At 47.3% G+C, this 22677-nt stretch overlaps 1 protein-coding gene across 3 annotated transcripts in view; it reads right to left on the bottom strand.

Annotated features, from left to right (window-relative positions):
- Positions 1-22677, bottom strand: part of TBCCD1 (TBCC domain containing 1) — a 467458-nt gene that overhangs the window by 360652 nt on the left and 84129 nt on the right. For all 3 annotated transcript variants that reach the window (XM_030209751.1, XM_030209750.1, XM_030209752.1), the window contains exon 3: positions 20500-20652. In XM_030209751.1, coding sequence (XP_030065611.1) covers positions 20500-20652 — 153 coding nt within the window. The remainder of the gene's footprint in view (positions 1-20499; positions 20653-22677) is intronic.

Below are 22677 nucleotides of genomic sequence, written 5' to 3'. Positions count from 1 at the left end.
GTCTAACCCCTTTTTAAACTCTGCCAAGCTAACCGCCCACCACATTCTCCATTGCCATTCTCCGGCAACGAATTCCAGAGTTTAATTATGCATTGGGTGAAGAAAAATTTTCTCTGGTTTTAAATTTACTACACTGTAGTTTCATCGCATGCCCCCTAGTCTCCCCTCAGCCATCTCTTCTCCAAGCTGAAAAGCCCTAGCCTCCTTAGTCTTTCTTCATAGGGAAGTCGTCCCACCCCCACTATCATTTTAGTTGTCCTTCGCTGCACCTTTTCCAATTCTACTATATCTTTCTTGAGATGTGGCGACCAGAATTGAACACAATATTCAAGGTGCGGTCGTACCATGGAGCGATACAATGGCATTATAACATCCTCACACCTGTTTTCCATACCTTTCCTAATAATACCCAACATTCTATTCGCTTTCCTAGCCGCAGCAGCACACTGAGCAGAAGGTTTCAGTGTATTATCGACAACGATACCCAGATCCCTTTCTTGGTCCGTAACTCCTAACGTGGAACCTTGCATGACGTGAATCATTTGTTTTCTCTTTACTAGGACTAGGGGGCATGCGATGAAGCTACAAAGGTAAAATTATGTCTTACCTGATAATTTTCTTTCCATTAGTCCCTCAGATCAATCCAGAGACTTGTGGGTTATGTCCCTCCTCTAGCAGGTTAGATAGAGAGAACTCCGAAGTTCGCCACAAGAGGGCATGTGCAGCCAATCTAAATTCAGTATAACGATATCAAAGCAGTATTAAACTTCCATTGAACTATAAAACACTCTCCTGCCTCTGCAAAAGCAGCATAAACTTGGGAGAAAATCTCAGAGCTGCCATAAAATAAGCAATGAAAATATAACACATAAGAACATCCTATAACCATTCTAACCAAGGAACGTGAACAGAACCAACTGAATCATGATGAATCCGAGCAGACCTTATCAAAGCGAAACCCAGGGAGGGCCTCTGGATTGATCTGAGGGACTAATGGAAAGAAAATTATCAGGTAAGACATAATTTTACCTTCCATAGCGTCCCCAGATCAATCCAGAGACTTGTGGAATGTACCAAAGCAATCCTCATCAAGGGTGGGACCGGACAATCCCGGCAGACAAAACCGAAGCCCCAAAAGATGCCTCCCGACGCGCCGCCACATCCAGACGATAATGCTTCGCAAACGTATGCAAAGAAGACCAATTCGCTGCCTTACAAATATCCTCCAATGGCACCAAATGAAACTCCACAAAGGAAGTAGCCTGAGCTCTAGTAGAATGTGCCTGAATGTGGAGAGGAGAAGACTTTCCCATCACAAGGTAAGCTGACGCAATCGCCTCTCTAAGCCACCGAGCGACCGTGGCCTTAGAGGCCATGTTCCCCTTCTTATGTACTGCAAAAAGCACAAAAAGATGATCTGATTTCCGAAAAGAATTAGTCGCCTCCAAATAACAGAGTACCGCTCTCTTAACATCTAGACATCGTAGAGTTTGAAAGTTGTGTGGATAATTTTCTCGCTTGAAAGATGGGAAAACTACCTCTTGGTTAATGTGAAACCACGTGACTACCTTTGGAATAAAAGACGGCACCGTCCTCACTGACACCCCCGCTTCCGAAAAGCGGAGAAAGGGATCCCTGCACGAAAGTGCCTGAAGCTCCGACACCCTTCTAGCTGAAGCCATTGCTACCAAAAATACGGTCTTCAATGTAAGGTCCTTCAAGGAAGCGTTTTTCAAGGGTTCGAAAGGAGGCCGTTGTAGGGCCTTCAGGACCAGGTTCAAATTCCACTGCAGTACCACCTGAACTCGAGGAGGTCTGAGATGTCCTACCCCTCGAAGAAATCTTACTACATCCAGATGCGAAGCTAAAGAGTGTCTACCCAAACGACCTCTAAAGCACGCCAAGGCCGCTACCTGAACCTTTAAAGTAATTAACGATAGTGCCTTATCCATTCCCTCCTGCAAGAAGGCCAAGATGGATCCGAGAGGAGCTGATTGTGGAAGGACGCCTGCCGAAGCACACCAAGCAACAAACGTCCTCCAAACTCTAGAATATGCTGCCGAAGTAGAGCGTTTACATGCCTGCAACATTGTCCTAATAACTGCCTCCGGATAACCTTTACGCCTCAGCCGCGACCTTTCAATAGCCAGGCCGTAAGCCCAAACGGGACGTGATCTTTCATGACTACCGGACCCTGATGAAGGAGATCCGCTAATGGAGACAGATGAATCGGCTCGACGACCAGGAGGCGAATCAAGTCCGCATACCAAGGATGCCTGGGCCAATCCGGTGCCACCAGTATCACTGTACCCGGATACCAAGAGATTTTGCTTACTATTCGACCGACCATCGGCCACGGAGGGAAGACATACAGAAGTTCTAATGGCCACGGCTGAAGAAGAGAGTGTATTCCTTCAGACCCGAACTCCCTGCCTCTGCTGAAAAAGCGAGGCACTTTGGCATTGGAGAAGCGGGCCATCAGATCCATCACCGGAGTCCCCCAGCGAGCTGAAATCTGACGAAACGCCTGCTGAGAGAGTTCCCACTCCCCAGCATCCAAGCGATTCCGGCTGAGAAAGTTGGCCTGAACATTTAGCACTCCTGCTATGTGAGCGGCTGACAAGAGGACTAGATGCGTCTCTGCCCACTGACAAAGAATGGACGCCTCTTCCGCCAGAGGAACACTTCGAGTCCCCCCTGTCGATTGACGTACGCCACTGCTGTGGCATTGTCTGAGAGAACTCGAACTGGATGATCTCTCAACAGATCTTCGAAAGCTAGGAGAGCTAACCAGATCACTCGAAGCTCCAGAAGATTGATTTGCAACCTGGACTTTGCATGAGTCCAACTGCCCTGAGCTGAGTGTCCAAGACAAAGAGCTCCCCAACCCAACAGACTCGCATCTGTCGTTACTACGCGCCAATCTGGTGTAGCCAGAGGCATCCCTCGAGTCAAGTTCTCCAATTTGAGCCACCAACGGAGAGCAAAACGAGTTCGAGACGTCCAGGGAAGTCGAATTGCGTAATCCTTGGAAAGTGGAGACCACTGGCTGAACAGATGCCATTGCAGAGGACGCATATGACTCCGAGCCCAAGGAACAACCTCGATCGTTGCCGTCATTGACCCCAGTACCTGAACATAATCCCATGCTGATGGGGTCGTCCTCTGCAGTATGGAAGAAACTTGCTTCAGCAGCTTTACTTGACGGTGATCTGGAAGAAAAACTCGACCCTGATTGGTATCCAACCGTACCCCCAGGTATTCCAGAGTCTGAGTTGGTACAAGATGACTCTTCTGAAAATTTATCACCCAACCCAAAGACTGTAGGAGATCTATCACGGCCTGAGTCGCCTGAACACATTGCGCGTGTGACTGAGCGCGAATCAGCCAATCGTCGAGATAAGGATGAACTTGCCATCCTCTTGCTCACAGAAAGGCTGCCACCACCACCATCACCTTGGAAAAGGTACGTGGCGCCGTGGCCAGAACAAAGGGCATGGCTCTGAATTGGAAATGCTGTCCTAGCATGGCAAAGCGGAGGAACCTTTGGTGCGGAGGCCAGATAGGAATGTGCAAGTAGGCTTCCTTCAGATCCAGTGAGGCCAAGAATTCTCCAGGCTGAACTGCCGCCAGCACCGACCAAAGCGTTTCCATGCACAAATTTTGTACTTTCAAGGCTTTGTTGACCGCCTTGAGATCTAAAACTGGTCGAAAGGACCCTCCTGTCTTTTCCGCTACAAAGTAAATGGAGTAGCGACCTCGACCTACGTCGTCTGCAGGAACGGGTACCACTGCCTCCAGACGCAGCAATTCTGCCAAAGTGTCTCTCACCGCTGCTCTCTTCACCACAGATTTGCAAGGAGATTCGAGAAAACTGTCTACTAAGGGACGAGCAAATTCCAATTTGTATCCGTCTCGAATGATGTCTAGGACCCATTCGTCCGTAGTTACCCTGGTCCATTCCTCCCCGAACTGAGACAACCGTCCTCCTATCGGCGGAGAGGCCTGGACCAGGGCCCCATCATTGTGTACCTCTGGCTCCCTGCTGACTTCTGGCAGCTGGGGAGGAAAGTCTGCATTCTGGACGAAAGGACTGCTGTTGCTTTTGAGAAAAACGTGGCTTTTGAAAATTGCCTACCCTCCCGGGTCTATATCGTTTTGTATCTTTAAAGCGCGGATGAAGGGGGTCACGTGATGCGTGGCTAGAGAGCGGGTGTCGTCGCGCTGAGCTCCTGCCTCTCCCGCGCCGTTTTTACAATTAAACATTTACCCTCGCCGCTCTACACAGCGGTAAAATACACCGCCGGCGATCTAAAAGACCGGGGCTTCGCTGAGAAGTGTAGCGGAGTCGTAATTGAGCGCGATGACCGTGAAACCGGTGAAGAAAGACGGCACGCGAACCCGCACAGCAAAGATGGCGGACAGAGAAGAAGACGGCCCGAAGTCAGTCAGCTCTGCGTGGGCGGCGGAGTTGGCGGCGAAAGTCTCTGCCATGCTGGGATCGTCGGTAGATATAAAACTCCAAAAGATAGCAGAACAATTAGGAGGTATCGATACTAAGCTGGAGACCATCCAATCAGAGTTTTCCCACTACAAACAGTGGCTCTCCGATGTAGAGGACCAGGTACAACAACAGGAGAAAACGCAAACTGACTTGAAAAGCAAGGTGGACAAGCTGGAGAGTAAGCTGGAAGACCTGGAGAACAGAGCTCGCAGGAGTAACATCCGAATGGTAGGCCTGCCTGAAACGATTAAAGATTTAGAGTTGAAAGATTTTTTGGAGACCTGGCTACCAAAAACTCTGCAATTACAATCGCTAGCGGGGCCCTTAAGAGTGGAACGTGCTCATCGGCTGGGACCTGGAAACCCGAAAGATCCGCGCCCCCGAATTGTTATTTTCAAAGTCCTCAATTTTGCTCATAAGCAGGAGATTTTTAGAGCCTTTCGGAGGGCAGGAGTTGTACAATATGATAATCACACTGTGCGCTGTTTCCAGGACTTCTCGGCGGGTGTATCCACGCAACGGAGAGCATTTCGTGAGGTGTGTTAACAGCTATTTACCAAAAAGATTCAATTTGCTTTGCTCTACCCGGCCCGTTTAAAGATCTGGCACAAGGGGAAACAGATCATATTCACCTCGGAAGCAGAGGCCATGCAGTTTGTGAAGAGGGACCTGGTAGCTGAAGAGCCAGCGTGAAGGAGCACGGGTAGAGACTTTGCAGATACATTGCAACTGGTGCTTCTTGGAGACAATAGTGGAGCTTACAGATCAGGAGGACGTGGACGAAGTCTGAAAATTGATAGCTCAGAGAGCGGTAGCTGGCCCAGGAACCGGAAGTTGCTGAAATGGTCTAACTATACCTGTTACCACTGTTTAAATTGTTGATTGTTTGTTTGATTGGGACCAAGGGCTGAAATGTGGTAAATGTTTAGTTATTGAGTTTACTGGGGGAGGAAGTAGATTATTATGATAATGGTCTCTGGGGATTTTGTAATATAAATATGGATCAATTAGGTGTGATAGAAGTATAAGGAAGTCGGAGCTAAGATGCTAAGGTGGTTCTTGATAAGAGGGTAATACTTGGGGAGGGAATGGAGGGGGGCGGGAGTGGGGGGAGCTCGCGTGATCCTAGACCACGGTAAAACTGTGGAGCGGTTCTAGGGAGGGGAAGGGGGGAAGGGGGATAGGGAAGGGTAGGAGGACTATGACAAGAGTGTATTCGCTGGGCCAGAGTTATGGGGGATTGAAGAGGGAAGCCCCATGGGCTGGGGGGGATTCTCTCGTTTTGTTCACAAATATAACTTTTTATGTGTTAATCTTTGACTTTTAGTACACTGGGGTCACTTAAAATTGTCTCTTGGAACGTTGGGGGAGTTTCATCCCCCATAAAGAGGACGAAAGTGATCCAGGCGCTGAAGCGGCAGAAAGTACTACTACTACTACTACTACTATTTAGCATTTCTATAGCGCTACAAGGCATACGCAGCGCTGCACAAACATAGAAGAAAGACAGTCCCTGCTCAAAGAGCTTACAATCTAATAGACAAAAAATAAATAAAGTAAGCAAATCAAATCAATTAATGTGAACGGGAAGGAAGAGAGGAGGGTAGGTGGAGGCGAGTGGTTACAAGTGGTTACGAGTCAAAAGCAATGTTAAAGAGGTGGGCTTTCAGTCTAGATTTAAAGGTGGCCAAGGATGGGGCAAGACGTAGGGGCTCAGGAAGTTTATTCCAGGCGTAGGGTGCAGCGAGACAGAAGGCGCGAAGTCTGGAGTTGGCAGTAGTGGAGAAGGGAACAGATAAGAAGGATTTATCCATGGAGCGGAGTGCACGGGAAGGGGTGTAGGGAAGGACGAGTGTGGAGAGATACTGGGGAGCAGCAGAGTGAATACATTTATAGGTTAGTAGAAGAAGTAGATATTGCCCTGCTGCAGGAGACGCATTTATCATCAAAGGAACATATAAAGTTTAAGACAGGCTGGGCAGGTTCATTGTTAGAGGCCCCAGCAGTGGGGAGGAAGGCTAGGGTGTTAATTCTCTTCAGGAAAGGTTTACAAATCAAGACTATATCTACAATAAAGAGTTCGGAGGGGCGATATATTGTGGCCTTAGTGGAAGTTGAGGGTCAAAATCTGGTGCTCTGTAATGTGTATGCCCCAAATGTGTTTGCCAAAAAAATTTTTCAGGGGTTAATTACTCAGTTAACTAAGTTTAAAGGGGGGAACTTTATAGTGGGAGGCGATTTCAACCTAGTGGTTGATCCCCTGCTTGATAGATCTGGTTCTGGTGCTGGGAGTTTGGGAGGGGGTGCCCGGGCCTTGACTCTGCTTTGTGAAGCACTAGACTTAGTGGATGCGTGGCATGTCTTACATCCGTCAGACAAAGATTTCACCCATCTCTCCAGAGCCCATGCGTCACAGTCTCGAATTGATTATTTATTTGTCTCGAGCTCTCTTTTTTCACAGATAGCACAGGCGGAGATTGGTCCTTATGCAGTTTTGGACCATGCTTTGATCTGGCTGAGATGGGTGGGGCCCATAAAGGGGGGTGGTATGCGTCTCTGGAGATATCCCTTAGAATTGGTGGGGGATCAGAAATTTCAGGCATTCTTAACGGAGAGGATGGCGGATTATGCATTTCACAATGATAGACATAGGCAGCAGCCGCCCTTATTTTGGGAAGCACAAAAAGCTGTATTGCGGGGGGACATTATTTCCTACTGTGCTCGAGCTAGGAAGATTCGGGACAAGGCGATTTTGCGTTTAGACTTGCAGATTCGCAACTATAGGAGGCAATATGGCCGACATGCTACTGATGAGAATAGGACACTACTCTTGGGCGCACAAAAAGAACTGAATGAACTACTACACCAGAGGGCAGTAAAGACCCAATTTTATTATAAATATAAATTATTTCAACATGGTAATAAGGCCGGGAAGTTGCTGGCAAATATGGTGCGGGGCAGGAGTGGAGTTTCTAGAGTTCTACAGTTGAAGGCCTTAAACGGGCAGATGCTGAGAACAGATCAGGAAATAGCGGACTGTTTTGGCCAGTTTTATGAGGCTCTTTATGCTAAGCCGGAAGATGAGGGGCTGAGCGCAGAAATGTTTTTAGATTCTGTAGAGTTACCTAAACTGTCTCCCCGGCAGGTTCAAAGGCTGAATAGTCCAATTGTGGAAGGCGATCTTATGCTAGCATTGCAACAAAGTGCATCTCATAAAACGCAGGGTCCAGATGGCTATCGAATGGAATTTTACAAGCAATTTTATGAAAACATTAAAGACCCGCTTCTGGCACTGTTTAATTTTATGGTGGAGGAGAGGATTATTCCGGATACGATGAAAGAAGCCCAGATTGTAGTTATCCCGAAGGCCGGTAAGAATGTAACAGACCCTGGATCGTATAGGCCAATTTCTCTTCTCAATGCGGATGTCAAGTTGTACGCTAAAATATTGGCAAATAGGTTGGCCAGGGTGCTTCCAGATCTGGTAGAGGAGGCTCAAGTAGGATTCGTGAAAGGGAGAACAGCAGTTCGCAATATCCGTGCCATATTGGCCTCCCTGGAGACAGTGAAATATCAACGTTTGGCTTCTCTGTTAATCAGCTTTGATGCAGAGAAAGCTTTTGACATGGTGAGGTGGCCCTTCTTGTTTGAGACGTTGAAGCAATATGGTATTCAGGGGTCCTTTTTAGATGCCATTAGGGTGCTATATTTGGAGCCTTCAGCTTATGTCTGGGTAAATGGGGTGCGCTCCCGTTCATTTAATATCTTTCGAGGTACACGACAAGGTTGCCCGCTTTCTCCCTTATTATTTGTCCTGTCCCTAGATCCCCTGGTTAGAGCAATACAATCCCATCCAGAGATAAAGGGGGTACCGATAGGACTCTCGCAATTTTTATTGTCTGCCTTTGCGGATGACCTGCTGGTACACCTGACACAGCCCCTGAAGTCACTCCCGGCTCTGTTAGAACTTTTTCAAGAATTTGGTGACTATGCAGGATTTAAGCTTAATTATGCAAAATCTTTGGCATTGGCCTCTCAAGAGGAGCAGAAAAGGGAATGGGGACGGACCTTTCCTCTTAAATGGGCGCAGGAATCGTTTTGCTATTTGGTTGTCCATGAATTCATTAGATATATATCGCCTAAATGTCAACAGACTGATAGGTGCAACGGAGGTGCACTTGAATAGCTGGGTGACTCTGCCCCTCACATTATATGGCCGCATTCAGTTGTTTCGGATGGTAGAGTTCCCCAGATGGCTGTATTGTTTGAGATTACTGCCCGTCCTCATACGTCAACGAGACCTTAAATTACTATATCGTTTGTTTAGACGGTACTGCTGGGGAAGGAAAAAGGCTAAGTTGCCATTACCCTTGTTGATGGGTCACTGGAAAGAGGGGGGGCTAGGGTTACCAGATTTGAGACGTTATAATAGGGCATGTTTACTGAGGTATTTTGGGGATTGGTTTTTTGACCGAGAAGATTACATGCCTAAAGAAATAGAAGGACAGTTCTTTGCCCCTTGTCATTTCTACTTTTTATTACAGGCACCTAGAGCTTTCGTTCCAGAGCATTTGAGGAATAGCTTGTTGCTGGCATCTTTGCGAACCCTTTGAAAAGATCTGATGGGCATTTGGGGTTTGCAGACAGAAACGTCGGACATGTTGCCAATTGGTGGGAATTTATGTTTCATGCCTGGGATAGATAATAGGACATTTCGAACTTGGGGGCAGTTGGGCATTAGTCGTTTGGAACATCTTTTGAATGAGCAGGGGACGTTATGATATGAACAATATATTTGCCTATAGTCAGGTAGCACATTATGTGAGGTCCTTAGATCCGGAGGCTTTAAGATCCAGGCATTGTCACAAGGTGAGACAGTTTTTGGAAGGAGGGGGAACTGCTCGGCTTTCGGTCTCAGGGTTGTACCAGCTGTTGGGGAAACTGCCACTTATGAAGGATAGAGAGTTGATAAGAATGCGTTGGGCTCGAGATTTAGCAAGACCAGGACTGTCCTTAGACTTTGATAAAATGACATCTCGGATACCGGAAATGACAGGCAATGCGGGTCTCCGTGAATGCCAGTACCGAATTCTTCACAGAGCATACCTTACAAAAACTCAGCTTTTTAAGATGGGAGGAGTAGAAAATCCTTTGTGTGAGAAGTGTGGGAGGCTACCAGGATCTTTAATCCATTGTTTGTGGGAGTGTTACCAGGTACAGCATTTTTGGACGGCGGTCTTGCATTATTTGTCTTTGTTGCTAGGTTCAAAAATTGTATGTTCACCGGTAGGAATACTGCTGGACAAGTATGAGATCTTTGCCTTGCAGGGTACGTCTGGGAAGCATTTGGTTCGTAAAGCCTGCTTGGTTGGTAAGCGACTGCTTCTCAGTCAGTGGGTGGGTAGTTCTCTCCCGGATTTCTGGCACTGGAGAAACAGGTTCCATGAGCTGATGCTTTTTGAGCGCCGGGGTGTAAGAGGCTCTTCTAGGAGGAGGAAGTCATTTTCGGACATTTGAGGCTCATACATTCAGTCACTACATACAAGAGGTAGAAGTATGGTGCTCAATTCCCTTTGATTCTGGGAGGTGGGAACAGATTGTATGTTAGTTAATTTTTGGAGGTCTCCTTAGTTCGGGAGGGTAGGGGTGGGAAGGAAGAGGAGGTAGATAGTAAGGGGAGAGGGGTGGGGGTAGGATAGTAATAGGGGCAATAAAGGGATGGATGTGCTTCTCCTGCTCGGTGGCCAATAAAAATGTTGCTTTGCTGAATCATAATACAGGGTGGGGTGGAGTTGGAGCTTAATGTAGCAGGGTAGTACCAAATAATGCCTAAAGTGTTTGGTTCACTATTCATACTTTTTGGGAATTTTGCCAAACAATATATATGTAGTAAATGGGTATATAGGTATATTGGCTGTTGTAATATACTGTATTTCTAAAGGTACAAGAATGGGTCTACCCATAAGTAAGAGGGGGGGAGGGAAGGAATTTAGATACAATATCAATAAATACCCCACAATATGAATATAAGTTGAATTCACCATTTTATTTTACTGCTCATTTAACAATACAAAAGTAAATATTTTGGTTACAGTGAAATGGTTGGAGAGGAGGGGGGGGGGGGGGAAAGGATAAAATATAGAAGAGAGGGTAGGAGGTGGGTTGTTCGGGGATAAAAGATGAAAATGATTTGACGTTTGAAGAAGGATCGATGGTTGTCTGTTGTACTAGTAATGTTATTTGTTGAAACACTATGAATGTATATCTCACATAATACGTCAATAAACAGATTTAAAGCAAAGCGCGGACGAAAAGATTTTGCCTGAGATTTAGACTTGTCTTCCGGCAAGCGACCTTTAGAGTCCCCAAGGTCTTTAACAATCTGAGCCAATTCCTGACCAAACAGGAGTTTCCCCTTAAAGGGAAGCAGGGCCAATCTGGACTTAGAAGGCAGATCAGCAGCCCAATGTGGAGTTGGAGTGGAGGAGTGGCCTAGTGGTTAGGGTGGTGGACTTTGGTCCTGGGGAACTGAGGAACTGAGTTCGATTCCCGGCACAGGCAGCTCCTTGTGACTCTGGGCAAGTCGCTTAACCCTCCATTGCCTGCCACATAGAGCCTGCCATGAGTGGGAAAGCGTGGGGTACAAATGTAACAAAACAAAAATGCTTTAACCAGAATCAACGTCGAGCAGAGACTGCCAACGACACTCCTTTAGCAGAAGCCCGGAGAATATCGTATAAAAGATCCGCTAAATAAGCCAACCCGGACTCCAAAATCGGAAGAACATCGATTAACTCCTCCGGCGAAGATGCCTTTTGAACCCAAGACACACAAGCTCTGGACGCATATGAGCCGCAGACCGAGGCCTGTAACGTCAAGGCTGCTACTTCAAATGAAGCTTTAACCGCAGTTTCAAGCTTCTTCTCCTGCGGATCTCTTAGAGCTGCGCCTCCCTCTAAGGGCAATGCGGTCTTCTTTGCCACTGCTGAGATCAGAGAATCCACCACCGGGAGACGCAAGGAATCCAAATCTTCCTGCCTCAAGGGACAAAGTTTGGCCATTGCTCGAGCCACACGAAGACTGGCCTCTGGGGAATCCCATTGAGCTTGAATTAGCACCTGCATTGCCTCATGAATATAAAAGGCTTTTGAGGGTGCTCTAGTTCCAGACATAATGGAAGAGCTTACCGCGGTTGGGACCGCGGATTCTGGGGGAGACAAATTCAGCACTTGCAATGCCTGAATAATGAGCTCCTCCCTTCTAAATAGTCGTGCTGCAGTGGGGTCATCCCCCTCACCTGCAGTCAACTCCCCCTCTTCCAGCAAATCTGTTAAGGATTCCCCTGAACCTGGGACCCCATCCGAATCTGAATGTTCGGAATCGACCCCCCTGGGATCCTCTAAATGAAAATGGGACCTCTTAGCCAGCCTCTGAGACAACTCAGAACAGGAGGGAATGGGGCTATCCAAAATGGCCGCTGACTGACCCTCTCCCTCTGAACGCATCAAAAAGGCTTTGTGCATGAGAAGCACAAACTCTGGAGAAAAGCCCATATTCGCTCTATCCGGGAGAGAGGAACCCAATTCGTTACGTTCAGAGACGTTCCCAGTTGATCCAGCCGCTGCAAAATCCTGAGAAGGCGGCGGTAAATCGAAAATGGTGCCAGCAGAGACACGCCCTGCACTTGACACAGATTTTCCCGCCAAATGAGACTCGCTGCCCTGAGATGGTTCGCCGCTCGATCTGCGGTCTCCCTGTTCCGAAACCGGTTTCCCCACCGTGGAACAAGCATCGCAGGCTCCCAACGCCGATCTCCGTGCCCCACAGCGCGAACAGCGCTTAACCACTTCAGACGGAACCGACATGGCGCCCCAACAAAAAAAACTCCTACCTTTGCTTCAGCACAGCCCTGCTCACGTTCCCAGCATGAACGGAGAATGCTTTCAAGACAAATTACGTCATACACGGGCTGAAGAGGAAGCTGTGCCTGTAGAAACTGTCAGGTTTTTTTTTTTGTTTTTTTAAAGAGGCAGGAGAGAAATACAGTGAAAATCCTCCACACAGGCTGACAGGGGGAGAAGGGTAGGGACCTGGCACCACCAGGTGTATCCCAGAATGTGCTCCAGCACCTCAACCCCAACTAAGGCTCAACACACCCGAGGGAACGGGATAGGAGCCTCAGACTACAGAGCTGCACGTTATGCACCCTTCTACCTGCTAGATATAGAGAATACTGAAGTTAGATTGGCTGCACATGCCCTCTTGTGGCGAACTTCGGAGTTCTCTCTATCTAACCTGCTAGAGGAGGGACATAACCCACAAGTCTCTGGATTGATCTGGGGACGCTATGGAAGTACTAAATTTAATACGAATCTGAGAAAATGTTTCTTCACTCGTGTAATTAAATTCTGGAATTCGTTGCCAAAGAATGTGGTAAAGGTGGTTAGCTTAGCGGAGTTTAAAAAAGGTCTGGATGGCTTCCTAAAGGAAAAGTCCAAAGACCATTATTAAATTGACTTGGGGAAAATCCACTGCTTATTTCTGTGATAAGCAGCATAAAATGTATTGAACTTTTTCGGGATCTTGCCAGGAATTTGTGACAGGGCCGACTCCATCCGAAGCCACCTCAGAGGGGACCCTGCCCGATCCGCGGTCTGCTCCACCGCCTGTTGTAACCAGGAAAGACATGACCGGGCTACATAGGAACTGCAAATAGACGCCCTTAAGGCAAGGCCCAAAATTTCAAAGGACCGCTTCAGCGCGGATTCCAGCCGTCGGTCCTGCGTGTCTTTCAAAGCGACCCCTCCCTCTACTGGGAGAGTGGTCTTTTTAGTCACCGCCGTGACTAACACATCCACTTTAGGCATCCCCAAAGGGGCCAAGTGCTCCTCACTTAGAGGGTAAAGCTCACCCATAGCCCTGGCCCCTTTCAAAGGCCCATTGAGCTGAAATAAGCTTTTGGATGGAGTCATGCACAGGAAAGGCCCGAGTAGGCTTCTTAGTACTCGCCATCCTAAGATTAACAGAGGAGTCCTCGCCCTCAGCAGGATCATCAATCGAGAGGGCTTGCAAGGTGTCAGTAATGAGAGCTGGCAGCTTGTCATGGTGGAAAATCCAAACCGCATTGGGATCATCCGAGTCCAGTGGCAAACAGGCACCCTCATCTGGATCATCCGTCCATGAGGGCCTGCCAGATCTCTCAGACTCCCCACAGCCTGACCACGAGGGGGAAAAAAGGAGGTGCGCCACTTTCAGACGGGGAATTTACCCGTCTACGTTTAGCGTCCTTCCAACGCTTGGGGGAAGAAATAACCTGTGTAGCCAGCCCTGGGCCATCAACACCCGGAGGGATTCCAGAATGTAACACAGTGTCAGACACCTGCAGCAGAGCTCTTTTCAGCATGAAGGCCTTATGCATTTAAAGCACAAACTCAGGGGAGAAAAACTCTCCCTGACCCTCCGCCTCCGAATTAGGAGAAATGGATGTTGGAGCTCCTCTGGCAGCCTCTAAATGAGGCGTTCCCCTGCACTCAGACTCCTCTGCAACTGCGAGGGTTGAGACATGCGGCGCTTCCAAAATGGTGCCCGCTGCCAGCTCCATCGAGCGGGAAGAATCATCGCTCGCCATGCTCGTACTAGCGCGAGCGTCTAAGGAGCATGTTTTGCACAGCCCCGCTGCTGATCTGCGTTTACCACAACAGGAGCAGCGCTTAACTCCCTCAGCAGCCATCGCCCGACTGGACAAAACTTACCCCGTTCGGAACGGCATCCGCGGGACCTCCCCGGAGGAGCTGGGCACCACTCTCACCTCAGAAGACCGAGTCAACGAGCTCCGGTCAAGCTGCACTGAACCAGAATCTCTGGAAAAAGCCACAGAACAGCCACGCAGTAAAAGCGCGCTCTTTTTTTTTTTTAACGCTGTGAGGGAGTCCGGGAGGACTGGGGAATGGGTAAGGCAGGGAAAGGGCGAACCTGTATGCCTTTAAAGTGGGCACCACCAGCCACAACACCCCTGCTCAACTGCCACCCCAGGCAGAAATCCAGGAGCTGATCAAGCTATGTCCACACCTGCTGGGAGATAGAGAAATACTGAAGGCAGTTGGGGCTATCCGTGTCACTGTGGTTTTTCAGTGTTCTCTATCTCCACCTGCTGGTAGGTGGATACAACCCATCAGTTAATGGATTCATCTGCTGCTGATGACAAGGAATGAACTTTTTCGGGATCTTGCCAGAAATTTGTGACCTGGATTGGCCAGTGTTGGAAACAGGATGATGGGCTTGATGGACCTTTGGTCTGTCCCAGTGTGGCAATTCTTATGTACTTAAAACTAGAAGGAAATAATTTAAGAGCAAGAAACACTTTAATTGCTGTTCCAAACAAAAAGAAAAGCTGAAAAGGTAAGGAAAAGAGATTATTCTTGCTAAACTACAAGAAATCACAGAAACAGGAAGACAAGCAACAGTATCTGGAAAAGCTAAGGGATGGTAAAGCAGTTAGCAAAACAAAGATGCAAATGGAAGACAAAAAAATAAAATAGAGGGGACAAAACATTTCTTTCATATTTATTTATTGGGATTTATTAACCGCCTTTATGAAGAGATTCACCCAAGGCAGGTACAGTTTAATTGAAACTTACAATTTTGTTAACAGCATACCAACAGTAAAATGACCAAATATAAACATGAATACAATAAATGAGGTAAACTTGAAAACAGCAAACTGAAACCCTTAGGACTAAGAAAGCGAAGTTTCTTACCTGAAGCAGGTATTCTCCGAGGACAGCAGGCTGGATATTCTCACGTGTGGGTGACGTCACGTCGGCCCCTGGAGGATTTTCAGCAAAAAATCTCTAGAAGTCTCTTCTGGAGCATTCCGCCGCGCGCAAGTAGTTTTCCACCCGTCGTGCGGTCACGCTCCTCAGTTGAATCCAATAGATAGAAAGAAAGACAACTCCAAAGGGGAGAAGGGAGGGATTGTGAGAATATCCAGCCTGCTGTCCTCGGAGAATACCTGCTACAGGTAAGAAACTTCGCTTTCTCTGAGGAGTTGCAGTAGTCCAGATGGCTGAGTACGAGGGATTGCACTAGGCTGCGAAAGACGGATCTTGGGAAGTATGGTCTTATCCTTTTCAGTTTCCACATGCTGTAAAACATCTTTTTAGTTGTGTTGTTAGAGTGAGTTTCGAGCGTTAGGTGGTGGTCGATAGTGATTTCAAGGATTTTTAGCGTTTCTGAGATTTGAAGGTTTAGGTTTGGTGTGTTTATAGCGGTGAATTCCTTTGTGTTGTATTGGGAGGTGAGTATCAGGCATTGAGTTTTTTCTGCGTTTAATTTCAGATGAAATGTATCTGCCCATGTGTTCATGATGTGTAGGCTTTGATTGATTTCGCTGAAGATTTCGTTAATGTCTTGTTTGAAGGGGATGTATATTGTCACATCATCAGCGTATATATATGGGTTGAGGTTATGGTTTGATAGGAGTTTTGCCAGAGGGATCATCATTAGGTTGAAAATGGTTGGTGAGAGAGGTGATCCTTGTGGTACTCCACATTCAGGTGTCCATGCCTTAGACGTGGTCGAATTTGATGTGACTTGATACGAACGTTGGGTTAGGAACCCTTCGAACCAATTCAGGACATTTCCTCCAATGCCAAAGTATTCGAGTATGTGTAATAGGATTCCGTGGTCAACCATATCGAAGGCACTTGACATGTCAAGTTGTAGGAGGAGTATATTGTTGCCAGTCACAATTATTTGTTTAAATCTAGTCATAAGGGTGACTAATACTGTTTCTGTGCTATGATTCGACCGGAATCCAGATTGGGCATCATGCAGTATTGAGTGTTTGTTTAGATAGTTTGTGAGTTGTTTGGTTACCATTCCTTCGGTTATTTTGGTTATTAATGGTATGGATGCTACTGGCCTGTAGTTGGTTATTTCACTCGTGCTTTTCTTTGTATCTTTAGGAATTGGGGTGAGTAAGATTTTTCCTTTTTCTTTTGGGAAAAGTCCGTTTTGTAGCATGAAGTTCACATGGTTCGTTAGGTCTATTATGAATTGTTGAGGAGCAGATTTCATGAGATTATTTGGGCACGTGTCTAGTTTGCAGTGGGATTTGGCATATCTTTTGAGAGTTTCAGAGATGAGGTCTTCTGATAGTATTTCGAATTCGGTCCATGTTCTGTCTGCAGGGTATGTTCCTTCTTCTGGATCTAGACAATCTAAGTGTGGCGTATTCAATAGGGCTAGCAGGTATTTTGAGTCGTAGTTGTATAATTTTCTCCTTGAAGTATTTCGCAAGGTTGTCCACATCTGGTACATCTTTGCCGTTGTTTGTAACTGGTGTGGTGTCTAACAGTTTGTTCACAAGGTTGAAGAGTTTATGTGTGTCTTTGTAGTTTGGTCCTATTATTGTTTTGTAAGGTAGTCTTTTGGTCTGTTTTATGGTGTATTTGTATTTTCTCCGAAGTAATTTCCATGCGTTTAGTGTTTGTTCGTCTCTCTTTTTGTTCCATTCTCGTTCTAGTTTCCTGACTTGTGTTTTGAGTTTTTTCAGCTCTTCGGTGAACCATGGATTTGTTTTTTTCCTGTGTAATGTTCTGGTTTGGATTGGGGCGATTTTGTCTAATGTTGTTGTACATAGATTGTCCCATTCTTGGAGGAATTGGATGGTGTCAGCGTTTGTTGACCATTCGTTCTGGTAGATCTGTTGCCAGAATATTGTGGGGTCTATTTTTCCTCTCGTTGTGTATGTTGTTCGCTCCTGTTTATTGATTGTGTTTATGTGTGTTTTTCGCCAGCAGAGAGAGACATTTGCTTTATGGTGGTCTGACCATAATGTAGGTATCCATCTTGTGTCAGTGAGTATGATAGTTGAATCCGGGTCGAATTTATTTGTTATGATATCAAGTGTGTGTCCTTTTTTGTGTGTTGGTTGCATGTTGGGTACTTGCAGATCCCAGAGTTTTAGGAATTCTTTGCATTCTCGTGTGCTTGGTGAGGTGTCATCTTCTAGGTGTAGGTTGATGTCTCCTAGTATGAGGATGTTTGAGGCAGACACGCAGGAGTTCGAGATGAAATCCATGAGTTGTACTTGGGAGTCTTGCCATTTTCCTGGTGGTCTGTAGAATAGGATTGTGTTAAGGTGTCCTATTAGGTTTGGATGATTAATTCTTGTCGATGCAATTTCAAGTTGTGGCGAGGTAGATTCTCCTGTGATTGTGATGGTGAATTCGGGTTTGTAGATAATAGCTATTCCGCCTCCTCTTTTTTTTCCATTTCTTGTCCAGTGGGTGATTTTGTATTCTGGTGGGCATGTTTCTAAGATGGCGGGGTCTGTAGGGCTATGGAACCAGGTTTCTGTGATAAATAGAAGGTCTAAGTTATCTGTGGTAATCCAGTCTAGTATGTCTACTGAGTTGCTTACTGCTGATCTTGCATTGATGTATCCTAGTTGGATTGAGTGGTATGGTTGACAGTGTGTGGAAGTGCCGAGTGCTGAATGCTCATGTAGAGCTGCTAGGACTGAATTTTGGAAATGAGCATTGAAGAATGGTAGGTCTTCCTCCCAAAAGAATCCAAGGTTCTAGAGTCTTTGCCCGGGGGCGCTGAAACATACTCTCTAGAACTCTTGACCTTCTTAAGGGCCAGATCCACCACACCAGAGTCGTGAGGCAACTGAGTCCGCATCAACTCCGGGTCCCCATGGATCCGATACTGGGATTCGATCTTCTTGGGAATGTGGGGATTAGTTAGCGGCTTCACCCAGTTCGCCAGCAATGTCTTCTTGAGGCCATGATGCATGGGTACTGTGGACGATTCCTTAGGTGGCGAAGGATAGTCCAAAAGCTCAAACATTTCAGCCCTTGGCTCATCCTCCGTAACCACAGGGAAGGGAATGGCCGTAGACATTTCCCAGACAAAGGCCGCGAAAGAGAGACTCTCGGGAGGAGAAAGCTGTCTTTCAGGAGAGGGAGTGGGATCAGAAGGAAGACAGACTCCTCATCTGAGAAATATCTGATGTCTTCCTCTGCCTCCCACGAGGCCTCACCATCGGTGTCGGACACCAGTTCATGAACTTCAGTCTGAAGCCGTGCCCGCCTCGACTCCGTAGAAATATGACCACAGTGGGAGCGTCGAGAGGAAGACTCCCGTACCGGCGGCGATGGAGCTCCCTCCATCTATGTCGTCGGGGAGCCCGCCTGGGAGGCAGCCGATGCCGGCATCGCAAACGGTACTGGTACGGGAAACCTCACCACGGACGAGGGCCCAGCCGTTGCCTCCGTTGTCGGTACCGGCGGCGCAAGCACCCCCAGCACCGGAGAAGGGCGCAACAGCTCTTCCAGGATCCCTGGAAGGATGGCCCTGAGGCTCTCGTTTAGAGCGGCTGTCGAGAGAGGCAAGGAGTCCGGTACCGGCGACGAGCTGTGAATCTGTCCAGGACGCGGTACTGGGCTGTCCACAGGGGAGCGCATCAACACCTCCTGAATGGAGGGTGAGCGGTCCTCCCGATGTCGACGCTTGGGTGCCAGTGGCACCGGCGACCCAGAGCTCTCGGTACCACGTATGGAAGGCGACCAATGACGATGCTTCTTTGCCTTCACACGAAGCACGTCACCGGTACCTCCCGGTACCGAAGAGGAAGACTTCGAATCCACACGTCTCCTGTGGGCCGGGTCCGAAAGAGGTCGATCCCGGGGGGTCTGTACCGCAGGAGCCCTCAAGGCAGGTGGAGACCTACGTGAGGACTCACCGCCACCAGCAGGGGAATGGACAGCCCTCACCTGCACTCCGGAAGACGAAGCACCCTCCGACGACATTGATAACACCGATGACCTCGGTATCGTAGATGCTGGATCAGCGGCAGAAGAGCTGGGTACCGCAGACGTCAACACACCGGGCGAGGCCCTGAACAAAAGGTTCCACTGGGCCAATCTCGCCACCTGAGTCCGCTTCTTCAAGAGAAGACAGAGAGTACAGGCCTGGGGCGATGCCCGGCCCCCAGAAACTGAAGGCACGAAATGTGCCTGTCAGTGAGGGAGATAGTCCGGCTGCACTGGGTGCACTTTTTGAAGCCACTGGCAGGCTTCGAGGACATGGGCGGAAAAATCACGCCGGCGAAGTCAAAATTCGCAATGATGGCTAATGGCACCAAAAAAGTTAGGAAACAACCCCGTATGGGCGACAACGAAAGGAAACTTACGGGAAAAACTCGAAATAAAGGAAGTTTTTTTTTTTTAAACTAAGAGACACACGACGGAAAAGACAAAAACCAGATACTTCCGAACGGAAGGACGCGGCAAAAAGACGCGAGGGGTCTCCTTGGGGCACAGACCGACCGAAAAACAGCCGTCCTGAGCCGCGGAAAAAAGAAGACTGAGAACACGAGCGCGTTCGGGCAGGAAGACGGTCGCGCATGCGCACGCAAGGGCTAGCTAACACTGTTGCTAGTGAAGATCTCAGAGGGGCTGCCGTGGACGTCACCCATTCATGAGAACAAGCAGCCTGCTTGCCCTTGGAGAAATATATTTATTGAAAATTTTAAATGAACAAAAGACAAGCATTACTGCTTGTAATGATTGTTGTTATTAAAATACAACACAACAATTGCACCATCAAAAATTATAATTCTCCTTTTCCTGATGGAAAATGCAAGATAAGATTTAGAGTCTTTTCTTTGGAGACCCCAATAGCCACGGTACTTTTGTGGATTACTCAGGGACTCAAGGAAGTATGTCCAATGAGCTGAGGCCAACTGGAGCCCTCCCAGGTGGGCTGACATGCTCCCCAATAATTATGAAGACATGTATCAGGATTAGGAGAGTCTGAGCATCTAGAATGGTACATTTGGTACATTCAGAGCAGTCATAGAGCATAACATAGAGGACAACTTTTAAGCAGACTGGCAGTCCACTAAAACATGGTGGGCAAGGAATTATCTGGCCCACTTGAAAAGATAATCCCTCCTTGTCTTTTCTGTGTATGTTGTTGCTTACCTTATACTGACAGATAGACTTGCCAGAAAACTCAGGAGATGATCTGATTCTCGGACCAGGCCACTCATCTCCCATCACAGCAGAACGCAGGGAAACCTTATTTAATTGCTGAATATACAGGAATAGAAGAAACTGGAGCGTGTCTACAGAAAGCTGAAAAACAGAAACCACACTACTAAAATTAATGTGCACAGAAAACGGACCCTTGCTTACTTTCTGTTAGAAAACAGGCTCCAAAACTATGCTTGTAATATTTGAGTTTACAGTTAGGTTAATAATTAATCAGTCACAAAACCACCTTTCAATATGAACTGGCGCTTAGGATCTATGCTGCAGGACAGAAGCTCTTTAAGCAAGGAAAATACTTCTAAAGGAAGGCATAAAAATAAATTAATATCTGTAAGGGGTCCTTTTACAATGACGCCATAAAGCTACCGCAGTGTTGTCAAGGGCAAAATCAGGACTACCACTAGGCTACCGCAGGAGCCTGGAGGTAGCTCCCACCCCCAGTGCACATCATTTCCGGTGCAAAAAAAAAAAAAAATATATATATATATTGTTTTTTATTAAGTTTTGTCATAAACAACAACAACACAAACCCATATGACTTGTCAAAAACAGAGTTGACATCTCCATGGTACAAATCCAACTATGCCCCCCCAACACCCCTCACTTCCCAGCCTATTCAGACCACTGCTTAGCCTACTGTTAATCACTCACTTAAGTGTTGAGGACACGGCTATGGGCCACTGGGGACAAGGAATCCCAAAAAGGGAACCAGGTAAATTGTACCTCACAAAGATTAACACTTTCTACTAGGGCATATACTTGTGTCAGACAATTCTTTAAAGGAGTCGCCCCCCCCAATGAAATAGACAGATCTGCTGACCATTTCTGTGTGAGCAACTCAGGTGGGCATAATACTTTACTGGAATTGATAGGTGGGCATCAAGACCCAACATAGTGTGGAAGCATTCCCAAACTTCATTAGTCAAGGCCTCTATAGGTAGTGAATGCACATAATGCTGTAACTGCACATACGCAAATCACTCCTGTACTGTTAGCGTGCTTCCAGTCCGCTAAGGGCTTCAAGGTTCCCTCCTCAGTCAGAACATGAAATAAATATTGGTTCCCCCGAGTTGCCCACTGTCTGAAAACAACAGAAGAGCCCTCCACCGGGAAATCCAAATTATCTGCTAGTGGCAGTAAGGGGGAAGTCTCCCTCGATAGCTCGCAGAGACCGAAAAGCCAGCACCAAGCCCTACGCAGTGGTGCAAACAGAAATCCAAAATGGGGGAGGGGGGGCGTGCAAAGTTTGTCTGGTGCCACTTGAAGTCAATACCCAAAGCGATGAGGCCTTATTCCCACTTCAGGCACAGGCAGCTCCTTGTGACTCTGGGCAAGTCACTTAACCCTCCATTGCCCCAATGTAAGCTGCATTGAACCTGCCATGAGTGGGAAAGCGCGGGGTACAAATGTAACAAAAATAAAAAAATTATGAGAGCTAGTTCCATGCTGGTGCATGAAAAATGGGTCATGCAACGAAACCAGTCTGAGGTGTGTCTCATACAACATGCCACAGAGAACAATTTCACATCTAACAGACCCATGCCTCTTTTTGCATGGGGTAGACGGAGGCGGACCAAAGGGTAACGGGCTCTCTTACCCTGCCAAAGGAAAGAGGAAACCGCTTTCCTAGGAAGGAGTTCTTCCCGATGCTATAAGAAAATAGGCAAGACTTGTAACACATACACCCACTTGGGGACCAAGATCATATTATAAATGGCCACTCTGCCCAAAAGTGATAATAGTAATGATTTCCATCATTTTAAGATCTGTTGTATGGAGGCGCGCAGAGGCACAAAATTAGTAGAGTATAGTTGCGAGAGGTCCGCGGTTAGGGAAACCCATAGGTGTTTAATTTTGTCAGCGGCCCACTGAAACAGAAACTCACCAATCCACTGGTTCTTAAGAGATGCTGGAATAGGGAGTGCCAATGATTTGAATACGTTGAGCCGAAATCCAGAGTAAAAACTAAATTCCTCCAATACCTCTAACAGATGCGGCAAAGCATGCCGAGGGCAAGTCAAGGATAGCAGTATGTCATCCGCAAATGCCAAGGCTTTAACCAGAAGGTCAGATAATTGCACACCCATCACCTCGGAGTCCAAGTGAATT

Source organism: Microcaecilia unicolor, chromosome 7, assembly GCF_901765095.1.
Source record: "Microcaecilia unicolor chromosome 7, aMicUni1.1, whole genome shotgun sequence".
Lineage (NCBI taxonomy): Eukaryota > Metazoa > Chordata > Amphibia > Gymnophiona > Siphonopidae > Microcaecilia > Microcaecilia unicolor.
This window is presented reverse-complemented; position numbering and strand designations above follow the sequence as displayed.